The sequence below is a fragment of the Octodon degus genome, unplaced genomic scaffold (assembly GCF_000260255.1).
Source record: "Octodon degus isolate 3935 unplaced genomic scaffold, OctDeg1.0 scaffold00141, whole genome shotgun sequence".
NCBI classification, from domain to species: Eukaryota; Metazoa; Chordata; class Mammalia; order Rodentia; family Octodontidae; genus Octodon; species Octodon degus.
In genome coordinates this window covers 179,630-198,791 of record NW_004524717.1, presented here as the reverse complement: position 1 = coordinate 198,791, position 19,162 = coordinate 179,630, and the positions used below count along the sequence as shown (strand labels likewise).

Sequence of the window (19,162 nt, the reverse complement as noted above, 5' to 3'; positions counted from 1 at the left end):
TTTCTTTCTTTCTTTCTTTCTTTCTTTCTTTCTTTCTTTCTTTCTTTCTTTCTTTCTTTCTTTCTTTCTTTCTTTCTTTTTGTGGAACCGGGGATTGAGCTCAGGCCCTTCCACTTGCCAGGGAAGTGCTTATTCTACTGAGGTATCCCCCCAGCCCCTTTTAGGGTCATTTCTAAGACAGAGATTTTCCTCTAAGACTGGGGATTGAATCCTGGGTCTCACACATGCTAAGAAAGAGATTTTCAAATAAATTCATCTAAGCAATTTCTTTTCTCACTACATTTTGTTGAGCAGTCACAGAACTTACTGAAACAAATTTTAGTAAAGAAACCATAATGGGAAACCATGAAAAATTTGGCAAAGCATACTCCTTTAAGAGATAGCCAGAGAGACCAGGATATGCGGTAGCATAGTAAAATTTAATGAGAATTTGAGTAGTATCAGAGTATGAGTGAATTAGCCCCATCTAGACAGAGACTTTGCTCGCTACCCACTGAGTCCAGGCCCATCATCCAGTTTTATGCTAGAAGGAGACCAGGTGGGGAAAGCAGACAAGGACCGGGGGTAACCCAGCTGAGAGAACCTAGACTGAGGAGAACTGCTCAGAAAGAACAAAGGAGGGGACAACAGGGGATGTGTGACCATGCGGAGAGGAGAGACACTGGCGCTTGCTAACAAGCTCATTAAAATAGAGACCTCCTACATGGGGGTCTATCTGGTGGACGGGAAGCCTGAGGCTGCTGTTCTGACCAGCTCCAGGTGAGGACGGTGCCTCTCCTCTGTGGGCCACACACTCAGTGGCGAAGCTTTTCATTGTGTGGGGATGACACTCTATTCTGTAAACTCTGATGCCATTTTCTATAATGTGGCTGACATTTTATTGGCTGGACTGCAAGAGCTTGAAGCAAGTTCAGAAATATTTCTGATTGGTTCAAGAAAGAATCTAGTCCCTTGGTAGACTGTGCCGGGGGTCACAGACTCAAATGCCTACAGATGCTGGCATGTCACTGTGGAAGGGGAAGTGCTACAAGCGACCTGGTTCCAAATCAAGACTTCTATGTAGGTTGTTCTCCCTGTCCAGGACGATGGACCCTGACACAGTCCCAGAATAGGCTCCTGGGCATCTTTAGGATCTGAGCTCAAATTGCATGTCGCTATGACTCTGACTGGGCCTTCAGTGTAGCATCATTCTGCTTCCCTGTTCAGCAGCAAGCAGAGCATCTAAATACAACACTGCATTGGCTCCTTTTGCTAAAACAAAACCCTCATAATTATAAGGCTCATCCAGGACTTGTGTTGTCATGCTTTTCCTCAGAGTCTATGTCAGAGACACTTGGCATGGAGAACATGTTCAATAAATATTGGATGAACAACTGAATGGCTTATTTTTTTAAAAAAAGCAGCCAGGATTAGAATTCCATGGGAAATCTTCCCATTTTTAAGTGCTGGGCATAAATCTAAACACAAGAAACAAATATCCCCAAGCCAACTGATGGGCCAAACAAGACACATCGGGGCAGAGCTTTCACTGTACATCCCCGGATCAAGTTCATTATTCCATTCAGCCACATGAAGTCTTGGCATAGAAGCAAAAATGCACAAAGATCTGAGATTCTGGAAAAGGAAGGGGATGTGAGGTATGAGGGAGACCCGGCTCAGCATGTCCCTCTCCTTCCAGGGATATCCTGCATGGGCCCTGGGCAGCCACTGTGCTTCTCCCTGCTAAAGAAAGAGGTTGTTCTGAGAATAACTATGAAAAACACTGGATTATGCTAATGCCTGTTTTCATAATGAATAAGCTCAGCTAAGCCTGAGGAGAGTAAACTCTTCTTTCCAAAGCTCTGGATTGTGACTTCCAATGGCACCTCTACATGACTGGACTGTTGGTTTTGCCGTGTGTGGGGAGCAGGTGGACATTGTTGTGGAGGCATCTCCTGCGGCACATCCTGGGTTGTTCGGATTTGTGCCAAACACAATTGGATGTGTGCACCCAAGTGAGTTCTGAGGGGTGATCAACGAGAAGGGGTGCAAGGAATCACAAGGCGAGGAAGATAACACATGACTGATTCCCTGTAAGGTGCTCCATGTGTATTACTCAGCCTTGTGGGGCAGGCCTCATAGACCTTATTTGAAGCTGGGAATATCAGGCACAGAGAAGCTGGGAATGTCCCCCAGGATAGGTCCACTCCTACGTGTGTACAAGTTGGGAATTTTCAGAATTAATTAAAGCACAAACCTCTCGAACAAGGGACATTCCCAAAGTGTTAACTTTACTTTAAAAACCATTTTAATGTGGAGCCTGATGACGTGATACCAATTGAACCTCTGACTCACAGCACACAGGGGACAGAGGAGCCAGAGTGGGGGTCTCTGAGCTCTCAGTATATCTGTGATTCAATTCTTCGAGCGCTCTTCTCAAGAAGAACTGTAAAACTTTCATTGTACAACTTTTTTTTTTTTTTCCTGATATACTCTGATTTCAGGTCCTTGACATGTGGAGGCTGTATCATTTATAAATTATGTCCACTCTTACTAAGTTTTTGATCATCCTATTCTGTAAAGCAGAATCCAAACTGCACTCAAATACAGGCAATACCTTATAGTTTAGAATTTTGTATTAAGGGGCTGGGGAGACAGCTCAGTGGTCTAGATGCCTGCCTGGCAAGCTCTAGGGCCCAAGTTCGATCCCTGGTACTGCATGTAGTGCTGCCCCGGAACACTGGGCGCATTGTGCCAGCCCTGAAACTGGGCATGGTAGCACACACCTATAATCCCAGAGCTGGAGAGACTGAGACTGGAGAGTCCAAACTGTGTAGCAAGATACTGTATCCAATAAATTAATATTTTTTTAAAAAAGAGATCTAAAATTTTGTATTGAATTGAGACAATATAGGATATTTTCCTACTAAATTTGAAAAAATAATGAAACGTAAATCCCAGTTTGAAAACTCCCCACAGACAAATCTCAGAACCCAAGGAAGCCCTGCGGATCTTTAAGCCCTGGTGAGTAAATCTTGCTCAGGAAACCACAAACTTCTGGGTCTTCCGGTTCCCCCAGCACCTGTGCCCTGGGCCCTCACTGAGGCCCCCTGAGAGTTACTGGCCACTGGTGCTTAGTTGGGAGACAAGAGCTGAGCTGCATAGCTGCTGGGCTCCTCACTAGTGAGACACTCACTCTGCCTGATAGAAGACTCCTTTTTTTCCCCCCACTTAAAGATGTCACTTATTCTAATCAGAAGGGTTATTTAGAAGTTCAATTCCAAATGGCCAACATCCTAGCTAACTATCAGCCCAAGAGGACAGAATGCTCTGGTTAAGGGCATTATAGTTTTTTTTTTTTTTTTTTGTGTGTGTGTGTGTGTGTGTGTGTGTGTGTGTGTGTGTGTGTGTGTGTGTGTGTGTGTAGCCAGCTCAGCCCACCAGGGGGCAGTGCTGGCGGCATGTGGTGCTGGGGGATTGAACCGTGGTCCCCGTGCTTTGCCAAGCCTGTTCTAAGTAGGTGCTTTAGACCACTGAGCCATCTCACCAGCCCCGACATTATAGTTCTATAGTACTTACTGTTCTTCTTTTAATGTTTGACCAAAAAATTCGCCAATGCTGTATGTGCTATGTAACATAGCCATCAAATGTGATAGCAGCAGTTCTAACACTCACTAAGCCTTTCACCAAGTGTCACGCGTGGGTGTGCCTGCTTTTCATTCACAACTCTACAGGCAGGGATGGTACTAATGGGAATACTATTGTGTATTCCCATTTGGTAGATGAGAAAAATGAGGCCCAGCAAGGTTAAATAGCTCTGGTAACTTCCATGGTAATACCTGATGAGGAGCAGGTATTCAAGCCTAAGCTGTCTCAGTTGCTGCATTGCCAGCTGCCTACTTTCATTAATGCTAGAAGCTACATATCATCTACTGCAATATTAAAATCTACCAAAAATAATTTTACTTTTCAATTACTCATCCAAGTAAAGGGAACAGGAAACAGAACACATTTAAGAAATATGTGCTTGTGAAATAAATTATGACAGCATTAGCTTCCTAGTTATTTTTGATCCAGACTTATATGAGAATGAGTATGTTACATCCACACTTAAAACCCAGGCCCAACAGCAAGGGGCCTGGAGGTGTGGCGGTGGGGAAAGCCAGCAGCAGGAGATGAATTTGCCGTGGATGTTCCACAGAGTGCAACTCCATAAATGGTGACTAAGCACTGACTATGAAAGAAGACAGCTTTTCTTTGAAGAAGGAACATATTGATCAGTAAACTCGGAGCCCTAAAAAGCAGGCAACAGTCATTTGCCAAGCTTGTCACAATGATTTTGGTTAAACCCAAGCTTGGAAAATCCTAGTTCTACAAACCGCACTATATATATATATATAAAAAAATGAAATCCATTAAGAATAGGTTTTAAAACAAAGATGCTCTGAACCACAGCTACTTCAGAGATAAGGATATGATATTATTTTCAGGAAATTCTCGATTTGGGGAGGTTACCAACACAAAAGACTTAACAATTCCTAGAAATGGAGTGATATTCCAAGATTGTTTTTTTGAGTTGCTAGGCAACACGGAGAAACAACTCTCCCTGTTGTGACAATGCCCTCACAGGCAGGGTATTGCAGGACTTACTCCACTTTGCAGAAGCAGAATCCTGCAAATGGAACACTAAGAGTCCCATTGTGGCAAAAAGCCACTGTTTATAACACTGAAGAAGTATGTCAAACAGCTGCAATGTCAAACAGCAAATCAAAGTTGACCACCAGGCTGTTGCAGTCTCTCTGAAGACTGAGTTCTCACAGGGCGGCCATCATCGGCCCAAAGCAAGGCCAAGTCCTGGTTGTTCTTTGTTCTCTACACCAACCAGCCTTCTTTGCAGCTAAATGACTTGCTTGGCACATACATATCGCACTGAAGCCCAATTAAAGACAATTTTCATATCTGGGAAAGCAATTTTCTTTCTCTGACAATTATTTGTTTCTGAACAATAGTCTTCACTGTAAAATGACCTATTTCTGATGCATTCTTTTTCTTTGAGACACGGCTCTTTTTGAGACAGGGTTTTCACAATGTAATTCAGGCTGTCCTTGAACTCATTTTGCTTTTTTTTTTTTTTTTTTTTTGTGGAACCGGGGATTGAACTCAGGCCCTTGCGCTTGCCAAGGAAGCGCTTATTCTACTGAGCCATCTCCCTGGCTCCCTTGAACTCACTTTGTAGCTTAGGCTGGCCTCCAACTCACAGAGATCCTCTTGCCTCAGCCTCTTGCATACTGGGGGTACAGGCATGTGTCACCACACCTGGCAATAGTCCCTACGGAGGTACTGATGGTATACTTAGGAAAGTTGGCTTCTTGCTTTGTTTAATACCTTTTAATACTATATCTGTTCTTTTGAGAGAAAAAAGATGATGTTTATAACTCTAGAATTCTTATCACACATATAAATACATTTGTAATTGTTAGAAAAGTAAACTTTTTAATTCTTTTGCCCTACATAATACAGTTCACCCTTATCATTTTTATCATGACTCTTTAATCATGGTATTTCAATTTGAGTTCTCCCATATAGATACGTGGCTTATGATAGAAGACACTTTTTCTTCCCCCACTTAAATGAGAGGTGTCACTTTCTCTTACTAGGAGGGTTATTGAGAAAATTAATTCCAAAGTTTAATTCTATTATCATAGAGAGAAAAAGATAATCTAGTAATATTACTAATTACTTCATTAAAAAATTAAGTTCACAACAAAACTGAAAAAGAACAGAGCAGCAGGCACAGCCTCCCGTTGTACCTATCACCAGAGTGGCTGCTGCCCCACGCGGTGAACCTGCGCTGGCCTGCTACCACCCCAGGCCCATGGTTGACCTGTTCAGGGTACTATTTTCTCCCGGTTCTAAACATAATTAGTACTTTAAGAACTCCCACTCACTGCCCACCCCCAGCACCCAGAAACTAATGAAATAGAAAAATAAAAATCTTAGCTCTGCATTTTGAGTAAGTTCTGCCTTCCAGCGCGAGCTTACCCAGATTATGATGAACCCAGAAGGACTAATTAAATGATCCCAGCACCGGCGCCCGTCTCCTGATTCATGTGGAGACAGATCTACCCCAGGTCACTCACGTGGCATGCCTGTGCGTGGCCATACACACAGAGTGGCCAGGGCAGCAACCATTTCTATAGCAACCCCCACACACTGCCTGCCCTGCGTGGGAAAGGCAGCTAAAACTCCATTCTGCAGTGTAGCTTCACTCTCAGACTATGCTTTTATTTCTGTTATCTCCTTAGAATGAGAGTACCCAAATTTTTAAATCTCTAGTTCTTTGCCACCAGCTATCAGTCACTTTCAGTTCAACCACTGACCTGGTTTGCTTGTTAGAAATGACCATTCCCCAGGGCAACAGTCAGATCCCAGGCTGACAACCCCATCCCCTAGACAACCATCTGCTGCCCCAGTTATATGCTAAAGAAAGGGAAGCGCCTCTAACAGAGAGCTGCTACACTTGTTTCTTACTGCCCAGGAAGCCCCAGCTACCATGTGTCCACCATGACTGACTTTCTTTGCTGGACCTAGGAAAGAAACTGCTATACTCTAAGATCAAACTGGTCCCCGCACATGGCTAACATGATGTGTTTGTACATTCCTTGGTCCTGTCCCTGCTCCTGTGTCATCCCAACACCTAGGACACAGAAAGAGAGCACAACCAGGAGACCAGAAGTTAAAGAATCCTGCTACATTCTCCTAGGGCAAGACTTCCATCCACAGGTAGACCTCTCCTTTCTCCATAACTCAAGTGGCATTTTAACACATCAGCTGCGGTAAAGCACAGAAATGAAGACAAGTTTCAACCTAGACAGGCAAATTGTGCTTCTTACAACAAGTCTGGGGAAGGCCTAAGGAGCAAGTAGCCAACTGATACTGTTATAACACTGAAGAAAAGCCAATATTATTTGTATTCTAAGAAAATATTAATGCAGTCACCCTCTTATGAAGGACTAGGTTGAAATATGGAAATGCCAACGCCTATAACAGGAAGTTCTTTGCCTGTTGCTAAAGAAAAAATTAAAGCAACTGTTGCCATTAAAAAAAAAAAGTAACAAGTGGCATCATCAAATCTGATCCTCTAATCACCAGAGAGAGAGAGCGCCCCTCCTCAGAGTGAGCTTTGGTTACCTGCAGTCTTAAGTTCTAGGATTTAAGCCACAGTGAAAACACCAGCTTACCGAGTTAGCATTAAGAATGTGCTGTTATCACTCAAACAGAAGCCCCTCTGGACTATGGAATGATTTCAGGGTCCTCAGCTGTCTGTCACTCCTGGCCAGATGCAGAAAACAGGAAGCGCGCCTGCGCCAGACCGGCTCACCCTGCAGTGTGGGCTACTCATGTATTGTGACATCAGAACGCACAGCACCTTCTCTTGGGAGGCACCCACCTCGGGGCCCTCACACGTTTCCTGTAAGAGGCCCGACAGCACACGTTTTTGGCTTGTGGGGTTTCTGCTGCAGTGTACTTGGCACTCATTGGGTATACGGCTGTGTTCCAATAAAACTGTATTTAGGAATGGTTGTACATGAGTATCATAATTTTCATGTATCACAAGGTACTCTTCATTCCTTTTCTTCTAACCTTGCTGAGATATAATTCATAAAAAAACTGTATCCTGAAGGAGCATGAGTTGATATTTTGATATATGTGTTGAGATAAACAATATATTCTCCGGTACCATTTTGTTTTTTATTTCGGCTTAGAACACTGAGGACCTATTCTCTTACTGAACGTTAATACCCAGCATAGCAGTAGTGCATTCCCACTGCTCCACTGTACCTCAGAGCTTACCTAGATAATGGAAACTTTGTGCCCTCTGACCAGCATTTCTACACTTCCCCTTCCTCTTTAAAAAATTCTCCTTCAATCATTATAAAAATATAAACAGCATTCTTAAGCTTTCAGGCCACAGCTGTCCAACCCTGATTTAGGAGAAAAATTCTTAATGGATTCACAAGTTGCTATTTCTGGCTATTAAACAATTTAGAACTGGCAAGTATTTTGCTTTACCTCCAAAATGGTAATTTAAAGTATTAAATGATTTGAAGCAATTACTGTAGTGACAAACACCAGCTGATAGTAAATTCATTAAATGCTTAAGATGTGTTGATATATTACTAGTTTTTTCCTAATCTGATAATGCTGTCCTCGGAATTTTTAACTGAAATCTTTTCATTTCAATGTAGATAATGACACTGCTGATTAAATATAATAGGGAAAAGCTCATGAGATATGTAGACTTCTAGTGAGTTTTGTAAGTTACAGAGGATGCAATTTCTTTGAAATGTCCACCCAGTCTTAAAGTTTTGGGAAAACATACTCCAATTCATTTGATTATTTTTGAATGCCAATTCAAACGTGGGCATTGCTTGGTGCATATCCAATCTGTTACAGCCAGGAACTTGGCAGTTGCATTTTTCATAATAGATGCTGAATTAAAAAGAGCATTTGAATGGAAATAGATCCATCATACAATGAAGAATCCCAGTGAACAAAGGCTCAATGCCACAGGGATTGTTTCCAAAAAGAAAATAAGGGATTAGATAACATATTTTAGAGATTTTATAACAATGTACCTTTCTTTGTTCTCAGTCATTTCTACACTGTATTAGTTTACTATTGTTGTTGGAACAAATTACTACAAATTTAAGGCCCTAAAACACCACAAGTTTATTCACTTATACTCTGGAGGTTTTAGGCCCCAGATCAGTTCCCCTGGGCCTAAGTAAAGGGTTTAGAGGGAAAATCTTGTCCTTGTAGCTTTCAGCATCTAATGACCCCATGTATTTCCTGGCTCATGGCTTTTTCCTCTACTTCCCATGGCTCCAATCTGTTCCTTCCTAGCACTGTCGTTTCCTGACTGACTCCTCCAGGGGCTGGGAGACCAGGACAACCTTCCTGTCAAGGCCACCAGCCTTCCCTGAAAAAGGGTCCCACATGAAGCCACTTGGGTGTCAGTGGCAAGAAGGGGACATAGGCGGCTGGCAGGGTGAGAAGGGAGGCAAGGAAACCAGAGGGTATGATGCAGGGCCCGCCCTACTCACCTCCCTTGAGCCCAGCCCTGGAGACCGATTGGATTCATATACTTGTGAATCATTAAGAATTTTTCTCCTAAGTCAGGGATGACAACTATGGTCTCACCCCCAGGTCCCTAGGCCTGGTCTGCACTCCCGGGGAGGGTGGAAGGAGCACAGCATAAACAGCAGGGTGGACTCAGGCTGGGGCACACAGTATGGGGGAGCAGCAGGGTTGCATCCTGGGCCCCTTTCCTTATCCCACACCTGTTTTCCCAGTGCCTAGATTCAGGGAAAACACAACAGCCCTCAGTGTAAGGTCTCTATAAACCCTGGAGGAGGAAAACATCCAGAAGTTCTGGGCGTTGTAATTTATCACCAAAAGACTTTGGGTTTCCACGTTGCTTGGGCCAGAGGCCCTGAGACCTAAGAGGTTAGGATTGTTAAGCATTTGCCCACTATAGACCTCTGGGATGGACACAGGTACCCTGGGGAAACCCTGGCTGCCTGACCCTCTCTCCCACAGTACATAAATACAATATATATAAAATTATCTTATCCTCCATGTTATGTTGTAAGTTATACTGTAGTATCTTAAATACTTAACTTTTAAAAACATCTACATCATCCTCATGTGACCACTTAAGCAATATTTTAACTGGGAACCCAATGTGTGCTGGCAGTTGCTCTGGTTCACAATGATTCAAAGACAAAAGGACTCCCAAGAGGGTACCACAGTAGACTGCTCAGCCACGCCCTCCCATGCTGCTGGGACAACTGCAATGCACATGCGTGCCTGGAAAGGGCTCAGCCAGACTTAGGCCATCCTGAAAGGGCAGGTTCTGCTCACTCCAGGCGACAAGCTCAGAGGGTGACCTCAGCAAGTTCAGGGAAGGCAAACTGTGATGTGCTGGGATGGAGCCCCGGCCCACGCTGGGAAGAGCAAGAGACAGGCAGGGGCTGCCTTGGTAGGCAGCCGTGTGCCATGCTGCAAGAGTCTGGGCTTCCTCCCAGTAAGCTGCTGCTCGCAGACAGCCCCAAATAGGAAAGCAGTCTGCAGCTTTGAAGGCAATCTAAGTAAGCAGCAATACACAAGGCCCAGTGGAGAGAAGGTGAGATGGAAGGCAGCCAGACACTGCTGTCATGGGAAGAAGAGGAAGCCCCAGCTGCAGCAGAGGCAATCCAGAGAAGGCGGGGAGGTGGCAAATTTCAGGAACACTGATTTGACAATGATATGATTGGGAGGAACCAGGCACAGCTGCGCATGGAGCAGGACATGGAGGCAAAACAGTGGACTGGGCAACTGTGAGGTTCCTGCTTTAATGGTCTGGTAGATGATGCCCTGAGCCAGGGGAGGAGACACAAGAGTGAGCAGGTGTAGTGATGAGAGAGGAAGACTCAGCAGCTGCTTTCAGAGCTGAACCTGAGTTTCCTGCAGGACAGCCAGCAGCACAGGGCTGATGAATGCGCAGAGAAACAGGTGGGAATGGGAATGGGGGAAACAGCTAGACGTCCTGCTGGTGGTACTGAAAGTAAGTCACAGGCAGGGCACAGGGCAGATCCCATGGGCAGGCCTAAGGCAAATACAAGGGACACTGAGTCAGAGGATGGACAAGAAAAGGAAGCCACCACAGCTGCAGGAACTCTGGACAGGATAAAGAGGACATCTGATTCTGCAGCTGGGAGGCTGCCGGTGGCCCAGTGACATTCACTTCAGGAGAGTGGGAGGTTTCAGGAGAGCACATGAGAGAGGGGTGGAAACACTGTGTGACTTGCCATCCTCCTCAACTGTGTGAATCAATTCCTTAAAATCAATCACTGTCTCTCTCTTTCTATATAAATATAGCTATAGAGCCCCACTCCCACATCTTGTTGGTTCTGTTTCTCTGTAGAACCCTACTGTGACTGTGGTCCTCACAGCCATAGCAGGTATTGTTAATATTCCTACCTCATAGCTGAGGAAACTGACATAGAAAGGTCGATGTGGTCAGTGGCGCACAGCCAAGGTTGGTGGAGCTAGAATTTCAGTCCCCCGTGTGCGCAGAGTCCCTGCACTTAACCTTATTCTCTGCTGCCTTTTCAGACCATGGAACCGAAGGTGTTTGAGCCCACTGGGAGGGCTAAAAAGGAAGGCAGCACATGTGAGAGGATGAGAGTATTAGTTGCTTTCTCATCACTGAGAACCAATATCCTGCACCCACAGCGGAAAGGAGGAGAGGTTTCATGTGGTGCATGGTTTGAGATGGCTCAGTCTATGGTCAGCTGACTCTGTGGGGGAAAAGGCACAGAAAAAGAACCTAATGGAGGAAGGCAGTTTAAGCCATGGCAGCCAGGAAGCAGAGAGAAGAGGAAGGAACTGGGGACAGGAACATGTCCTTCCAGGTCACAGCCCCAGTGACCCACTTCTGACAGGGCCCCACCTTCTGACTGCATATTCAGCTATGAACTCATCTGTGGATTAATCCACCAATGAGCACAGTGTCCTCCATGATCAATCACTTTCTCAAAGCCCCACCTTGAAACACATGACACTTTGGGGAGGGGGACCAATTTAGATCCAAAGTATAATATTCTACCCAGAGTCCCCCAAAGGCTACTACGTCCATCTCATGATGTAAAATCATGTATTCTGTCTTTAAGTGTTGCTGAAGTCTTAACCACTCAAGTACTGTTGAAAAGTACAAATCCAAAGTTTCTTCTGAAACTCAAGGCAGAGCCTTAGCTGTGAGCTGCTACTGAAATCTGAAAGAAAGTTAAATACATCCAGCTCACAACAGAACAAGGTAAATGTTTTCCTCCTAAAAGGAGAGAAAGGGGAGTAGAAAAAAAATACATCAAAATAAGAACCAAAACTATCAGGACAAACATGGTGGAGTAGTCCCCACCCCCAGCACTCAGTCAAGTCATAGCAAGATGTGAGCTCCAAGGGGCTTAGATGGCTCCACCGCAATGGTATTTCTGGTGTCAAGACACACTGCCGCTCTCTCAGGCTGGCTCTACTTGCTGCCTGTGGTTTTTCTCACCATGCATTCCACATCCTGGCCTTTCCAAAGTCCTGGGGTTTCTGCTTTATATTTGCCTTCATTCTCATGGCTTCATGCATTTTTCTTTCAGGGACTCCTTACTGGAATTCCAAGCCTTCCTTTGAAATCTAGGTGGAAATCTCTTTGACCTCATAATACTCGCATTCTGCATGCTGTTAAAGCCACTATCCCGTGGGTGGCACCAAGGTTGGCTACCAGCTTGAGAAGTAGCCAGGCCCCTTTGGACCATGGCTATGCTGGGCTCTGAGCACAGTGAAATGAATCCTGGGACCCAACTCCCTAGGAGGTCCTTCTTGAGCAGGTATTCCAGGTACTCTTCTCAAAGCAAAGTCTTTTGCAAGCTTTATCCTTTTTATACTTTTGAGCCTGTGATGGGTGGGGTCTGGCCATTTCCTGAGATGCCCTCAATACATCTTTCCTTTGTGCAAAGTACCTCACTTCTTTTTAATGCCATTTTTTGGGGTTTGTTTCTTTGAGACAGGGTCTTGCTATATATAGCCCAGGCTGGCCTTGAACTCATGGTGATCCTCCTGCCTTAGCCTCACAAGTGCTGGGATTACAGGTTAATGCTAATGTAACCATGCTCTTCTTGACCCTAACTTTGCTGACTGTCTGGTCAACCTGCAAAATTTCCACATCTTTCAGCTCTGCTTTTTCCTCTAGATTCTCAATGTAGATCTGGCTTGTAATGGTTTGTGTCTAGGTGTCCCCTCAAAGCCTCATGCAGTCATGGGGCAGCTTCTGGAGGTAGTGATTGATTATTATGGATGCGGGCGCTGCACACACGCTGGGACAGGTAATCTGCATTATAATGTGAGGAGGGGAGAGAGGCTGGCTAACTGAGGGAGCCGCTTCCCCTCCCTTTGCTCTTTGCCACCACCATGAATGGCTTCTCTGTGCCATGTACCATTCTACCTTGGAGCCAGCTGAGTATGGACTAAAACCTCCACAGACTGTGAGCTAAATAAACCTTTCAGGGGCCAGGGAGATGGCTCAGTGGAATAGGCGCTTGCCTGGCAAGCACAAGGGCTTGAGTTCAATCCCCGGTTCTGCCAAAATAAATAAATAAATAAATAATTAAATAAAAAATAAACCTTTCCTTTCTTCATTTTGCGTGTTGGATATTTTGTCTCAGCAACAAGCGAAGAGTAACTGAGACATGGCTGAAAGCAGCCAGCAGTATTTATGCTGAGTTGCTTTGAAATTTTCTTTGCCACATGAATTAATCTGCCACTTTTAAATTCAGCTTCACACAAAGTCTTAGGACATGAGCAAGACAAAGACAAGGACGTTTGATCCCTTGTACCACATGCTTTTCTGGCCCCACCCTCAGGCAACTGAGTCTGGGTATGGTAGTGCATGCCTGTAATCCCAGCACTGGGGAGGCTAAAAACAGGAGGATCACTATGAGTCTGAGCTACATAGTGAGACCCTGTACCAAATACATAATTTTTTTTTAAAATGACAAAGTATTTGCCAGAATGTAATATGAGTGACCCTTGTCCAATTTGCAATAGAGTCCTTATTTCTATCTGAAAGCTCATGAACCTGGCCTGTACTGTCTACATTCCACTGTCTACATTCCACATTCTTTGAGTTCTGCTTATAGCATTCCAGGGCTTCTCTGTGTATCTCCAAACTTTTCTAAATTGTTCCTGCAAATCAGTTCCAAAGGATTCTGAACAACCTGGTTGGATACAGTCACAGCAATGGCTCTCCTCTTATTTCCATTTTTTTTTTTTTTTTTTCAGAACTGGGGATTGAACTCAGGCTCTTGTGCAAATGCTCATTCTACTAAGTCAGCTCCCCAGCCCTCCAATTTTCTGTATTAGTGATTTTCCTGCTGTGACAAAATATATGACATTGCACCTTAAAGGGAGAAGATGATTTTGGCAAATAGTTTCAGAGGTCTCAGTCTATGGTCAGCTGGCTTTGAGGTAGAAATGGCATGGCAGAAGGGCCTGGTGGAGGAAGCTGCTCAATCAATGGTATTAGGAGTGGAAGGGAAGAGGGAGAGAGCAGGAGGAGGACATTAAGGGGATGGGGGAAGGGAGGGAGAAGAGAGGTATCAGAGATTAGAACATACACCTCCAGGTTGTGTCCCCAGTGACCCGCCTCCTCTAACCAGACCCCACCTCCTCACAGCACATTCGGCTATGAACTTATCAATGGGTTGGCTAATCCATCGATGAGTGCAGTGCCTCAAATGGCCCAATCACCTTCCGAAAGCCCCACCTCTGAACATATGATACTTTGGGGCATTTTAGATCTAAACTATAAAAATGAGTCTCTGAAAATGCATGCTTCTCGCAAATGTGAAGAAACTCGTGAGTGATGTTCCAAGATGGGACTTAAAGTTTTGTGAGCTGCCTGCCATGTAGGCCTGGAAGGACTATGGCCATGACACTCTCTGCAATTATTCATTGAAAAGAGGGACAGCCAAGCAATATCTAGCACATGTTATGTTACTGTGGTGTTACAATCCATCAAAAAATGTCAAGCTTAATGTGTCTGATAAAATAATTCAATTCTCAAATAATTTTGGTATCTGGCATTAATTAATTAGAAAGCAAAATCAAACCAAGCCAAAAAAATTTAGTAGGGACTTATTTTCTTAATTGTAGGGCTAATTCTAAGGATTTTTTTTTTTACTTTATTTTTTTAAAGAGAATAAAAAGTAGCGAAAACATTAGAAATGATACAGAATTTCACTAAACAAAATAATAGGAACTCAACAGTGGTTATATTGTATATTGTATATCTTCGAAATAGTTGTTCAGATTACCAGATATAAGCATGCAAAATTGGTCCAAAAAGTTATAAAAAATTAAAATAGAGAAAAAAAAATGAAGCATTAATTGCTCCTTTCTGTAGACCAGCAGAAATCAGCAGTACAATTATTCAAGCTATCTTGTATACATCATATTTATTTATTTTTCCCTTCTTTCTTTCTTTTCTCTGCTCTCTCATCCCAGTTGTCCCTTCCCTTGATATGGTGAAAAAGAAAGATTAAGTATTTCAAAAAATATGCTTGATATAAAAAAGTCTCCCATTAACCTTTATGTTAATCTTTATCTGATAGTTCTAGATTCTGAATTGGATTATTTCACAGCCTGTATTTCCAATTTGACTTTTATGGAACAGGTATCCAAAGGCATATGGAAAACCCCCCAAAATAATCATAGCCATGCACAAAGATTAGCTATGAAGATATTTATCATAGCCTTAGAATAGTAACATTTTTGTAATTTTAGGGGTTGATGAACTGAATTATGATACAGACATATAATAGAATACTATGCACTCACTAAAATTGATGTTGCAGAATAACAATGTTACAAAAGTATTTCTGCTGTTCTAATGAATTTAAAAAACAAATTACAGAGGCTTGTATATAATCGTATTTCTGTTATAATACACATGGAAGACAACCTTTAGGATAACTTCTGTTTGGGGCACCTGTGGCTTTAACTTTTCTTTTTCTCTTTTTTTTTGATCATGCACCAAAAAACAGAAAATTGCTACACTGTAGGTAGCTATATGGAAGGGTCCTTATGGCAAGAAATGAAGCCTTTATCCAAGAGCTGATGAGGAATGGAGGCCTGGCTGGGACATGCGAGTGAGTCCTAAGGCATGCTTGCTGGCCCAGCTGAACTTTGTGCAAGCTGAGTAGTCTGGCTGACGGCCTACCACTTTTCTAGAGACTCTGAAACGGAGTCCTTTGGCTCTATCGGGCCTGAATCCCTAGCTCCCAGAAACTGGAAGATAGCACATGCTTTTGATATTTTAAGTTGCTAAATTTTAGGATAATTTCTTAGGCAGCTGTTCCTAACCAATACACATGTGCATAGTGATATGCTGAGGACAGAACTGGAACTACATTCATGATTTCCTCTAGGTGGTAGGATCATGGGAAATTTTTATTTTATTTTGTATAATGCTAGCAATTGTGTTTCTTTGTTCAGAAGCTGAGATGGTCAAGAGAAATCATACGATCCTTTTTTTTTTTTGTGGAACTGGAGATTAAACTCAGGCCCTTATACCTGCCAGACAAGTGCTTGTTCCACTGAGCTGTCTCCCTGGCCTGGCAAACTTTACTATTTGGAAAAGTCTTTTCTTTTGTTTTAATTTTAGGAAAGGGTCTACAGGGTGTTCGGGATCTCACTACTAGACCAGACTCATAGTGATCCACCTGTTTACAGCCTCCCAAGATCTGGGATGACAGGTGTGTGCCACCACACCCAGTCTACTATTCTTTGAAGAACAAAGAATAAAGAATTTTAGCTTTCACAATCTTTTTTTGGGGGGGCTGGAGAGATGGCTCAGTGGTCTAAAGCACCTTCTTGGAACAAGCTTGGCAAAACATCAGGGACCGCGGTTCGATCCCCCAGCACCACATGCCGGCCAGCTGCGCCCCCTGGTGGGCTGAGCCGAGCACACACACACACACACACACACACACACTAAATAAATGTTAAAAAAACAATCTTTTTTTTTTTTTAAGCTTTCATAATCCTTAGAGCCTTTGCAAATTAATTTGCTTAAATGTACAGAAATTAAAAAAAAAAATAACAAAGCGAGTGCCCACATGATGTGGTGGAGTGAATTTTCCCACAAGAACACATACAGCACACTGTGAGCAGCAGTGTCCAGTACTTGCAAGGAAGGGACTTCCATGTGGCTCCCAGGAGGAAAGCCAGGCAGAACAGAAGTTGCCCGCTGGCCCACCGTGGTACGGAGTCCTCACTCACCCAGCTTCTGGTCAAACCGCCACGCCGCGACATAGGCATTGTGCCCGAGGCTGCTCTGTGTGGCTAGGGGCACGGTGACGTAGATGGGACCATCCACCAGCACCGGGGTTCCATTACTGCTCAGCAAGTGGACGCTGACAGCCGTGACAGGGGTCAGGTCATACCTGGTACTGTTTCCTGGAAGGAAGAGGTATTTCTATCATACACACAGAGTACCTGGGCGGAGGAGACTCCTGGCGGAGAAACAGTCATGACTACCATTTAGTGAAGAGAATTTTAGTATGCCAGGGACTATAGTAAATACTTTTATTTTTAATGCTGGGGGTTGAACCCAGGAGCTGGCACTAAGCTACATCTCAAGTCTTTTAATATTCTTTTATTTTGAGACAGGGTCTTGCTAAGTCACTAAATTGCCCAGACTGGGCTTAAATTTGCAACCCTCTCGCTTCAGTCTCCCAGAGTGCTGGGATCGCACACATGAACCACCATGCCCAGGTTGTAGTAAACCCTTCATATGACCAGTCCTCACTAGGATATTACAAAGCAAGCAAAGTCCCCATTTCTGAAAGAAACAAGCCCAGAAAGAGCAGTAATTGTATGCCCTCTAAGGGAATCCAAGTTCAGCCTGGCCACTTCTGACAAATATGCTGATTTCAAAGAGGGCCTCAAAAGAAAAGCACTCTTCTGTAATATAATGTGAGATGAGGGTCTATGTGGAAATCACTGAAAAGAACTTGCACATAAAGTGAGTCCCATAGTTAGTAACATAAAGTGAGTCCCATAGTTAGTAACATATACATTGATACCAAGAGTACCATAATGAAACGTTTTAGGTTAGAGACTGTTTTTTGGTTTTGTAGTATTTTTGAGACAGGGTCTTGTTACATACTTCAGGCTGCCCTTGAATTCATTCTGTATCCCAGGCTGGCTTTCAGCTCACTGCAGTCCTCCTTCCTTAGACTCTTAAGTATTGAGATTACAGGCATGTACCACCATTCCCGGTTGTTTTTGTTTTAAATAGTAAGTTTCTTTTAGGATTGCTGCCAAATACTAACTTACTTCTCAAAAAGTATACCATTAAAACTTGGGCTTAAAGTATTTATGGATTAATTTAGTTGCCATTGTATTTTGGTATGTTTGAAGGGAATTTAATATCCCAATTACTCTCCACTAGAAGCCTTTTATCTAAGCCAATGCTTTAATGACCGTCTACAGATAAATCAGAGAATGCTTATGAGAGGGATATTTACACACTTAAGCAATCCATTTTAGATTTTTCTCTAGTGAAATATAATAGCATGTAAAATGTTACATAATTTGACATCTTTCCTTGAGCAGAATGACACACAGTGATAAAAACTTTAGAACACACTAGAATACAACCTGCAAGATTTCTATGTGGTTATTTATATACAATACTTACCTACCTACCTGAGCTAATGTCTTTTCCCATTTGGACTAAATTTAAACAAGTAAAGCAAACCTAATGAAATTCACAGTACCAAGGACTCAGACGAGCCCTGCATGGAGGAGTTTCTAAACAGCTAATGATAGCATAACTTGGATCCTTTATACCCACTCTGGTCTTTCAAAGAAGGGGGAGGCTTAGGAAAGAGATTTTTATCAAAAGGTCTGTGGTGGAATCAAATTTAGAAGTCTTTTAGTTTTGCCACTTCATTTTAAGATAAGAAAGACTAGAACCCAGAATTTACCATATTTCTAGTCAAAATACCTTTTACGTACCAACCATTTAAAGGTGACAGAATAACAAACCCAGGTCTATGGACACAGCTCAACTAAAACTGCAAAGACATGGTTTGAGCATATAAACAACTTAGTTTTCCTTTAGGAAGAGCTATGTTATTCCACTGATCCCGGTGTAGGATGTTTGCATAGGGCAGCAAGCAGATGGCATAGAAAGCAGTAGGACTGGGTCTTGCGGGCTGGAGGTGTAACTCAGGAGGAGAACATCTGCCCAGCATGTGTGAGGCCCTGGATTTAAAATCCACCATGGCAGAAAGAAGGCAAAGAGAAAAATAATGGAAGGAAGAAAGGCATCCCCTTCTTCAGTTTATCAGAGAGGGAGGGAGGGAAGGAGGAAGGGAAGGAAGGAGGGAAGGAGGGACAGAGGGAAGAAAGGGAAAGAGAGAGAGAAAAAGAGAGAGAATATGAATCTCCCCTCTTTCGCTTATCACTTTTTTATTTTTTTATTTTTAAACTCAGCTGTATTTATTACCTCTTAAAGTAGAATGATGTGACCTGGGCCCTCCACCTCCATTCACGGGTCTTGTTTCAAATGATTTTTGAAACA

General features: G+C 43.3%; 1 protein-coding gene across 4 annotated transcripts in view; it reads right to left on the bottom strand.

Annotated features, from left to right (window-relative positions):
- The window catches only part of Fam171a1 (family with sequence similarity 171 member A1), a 146,463-nt gene that overhangs the window by 22,466 nt on the left and 104,835 nt on the right, over window positions 1–19,162 (bottom strand). For 3 of the 4 annotated variants that reach the window (XR_002818172.1, XM_004641738.2, XM_023701840.1), the window contains one exon: window positions 16,852–17,028. The exons of the other annotated variant lie outside the window; for it this stretch is intronic. Coding sequence is in view for 2 of the 3 variants with exons in the window: in XM_004641738.2 (XP_004641795.1) it covers window positions 16,852–17,028 (177 nt within the window). In the remaining variant the exon portion in view is untranslated. The remainder of the gene's footprint in view (window positions 1–16,851; window positions 17,029–19,162) is intronic. 4 annotated transcript variants of the gene reach the window in all.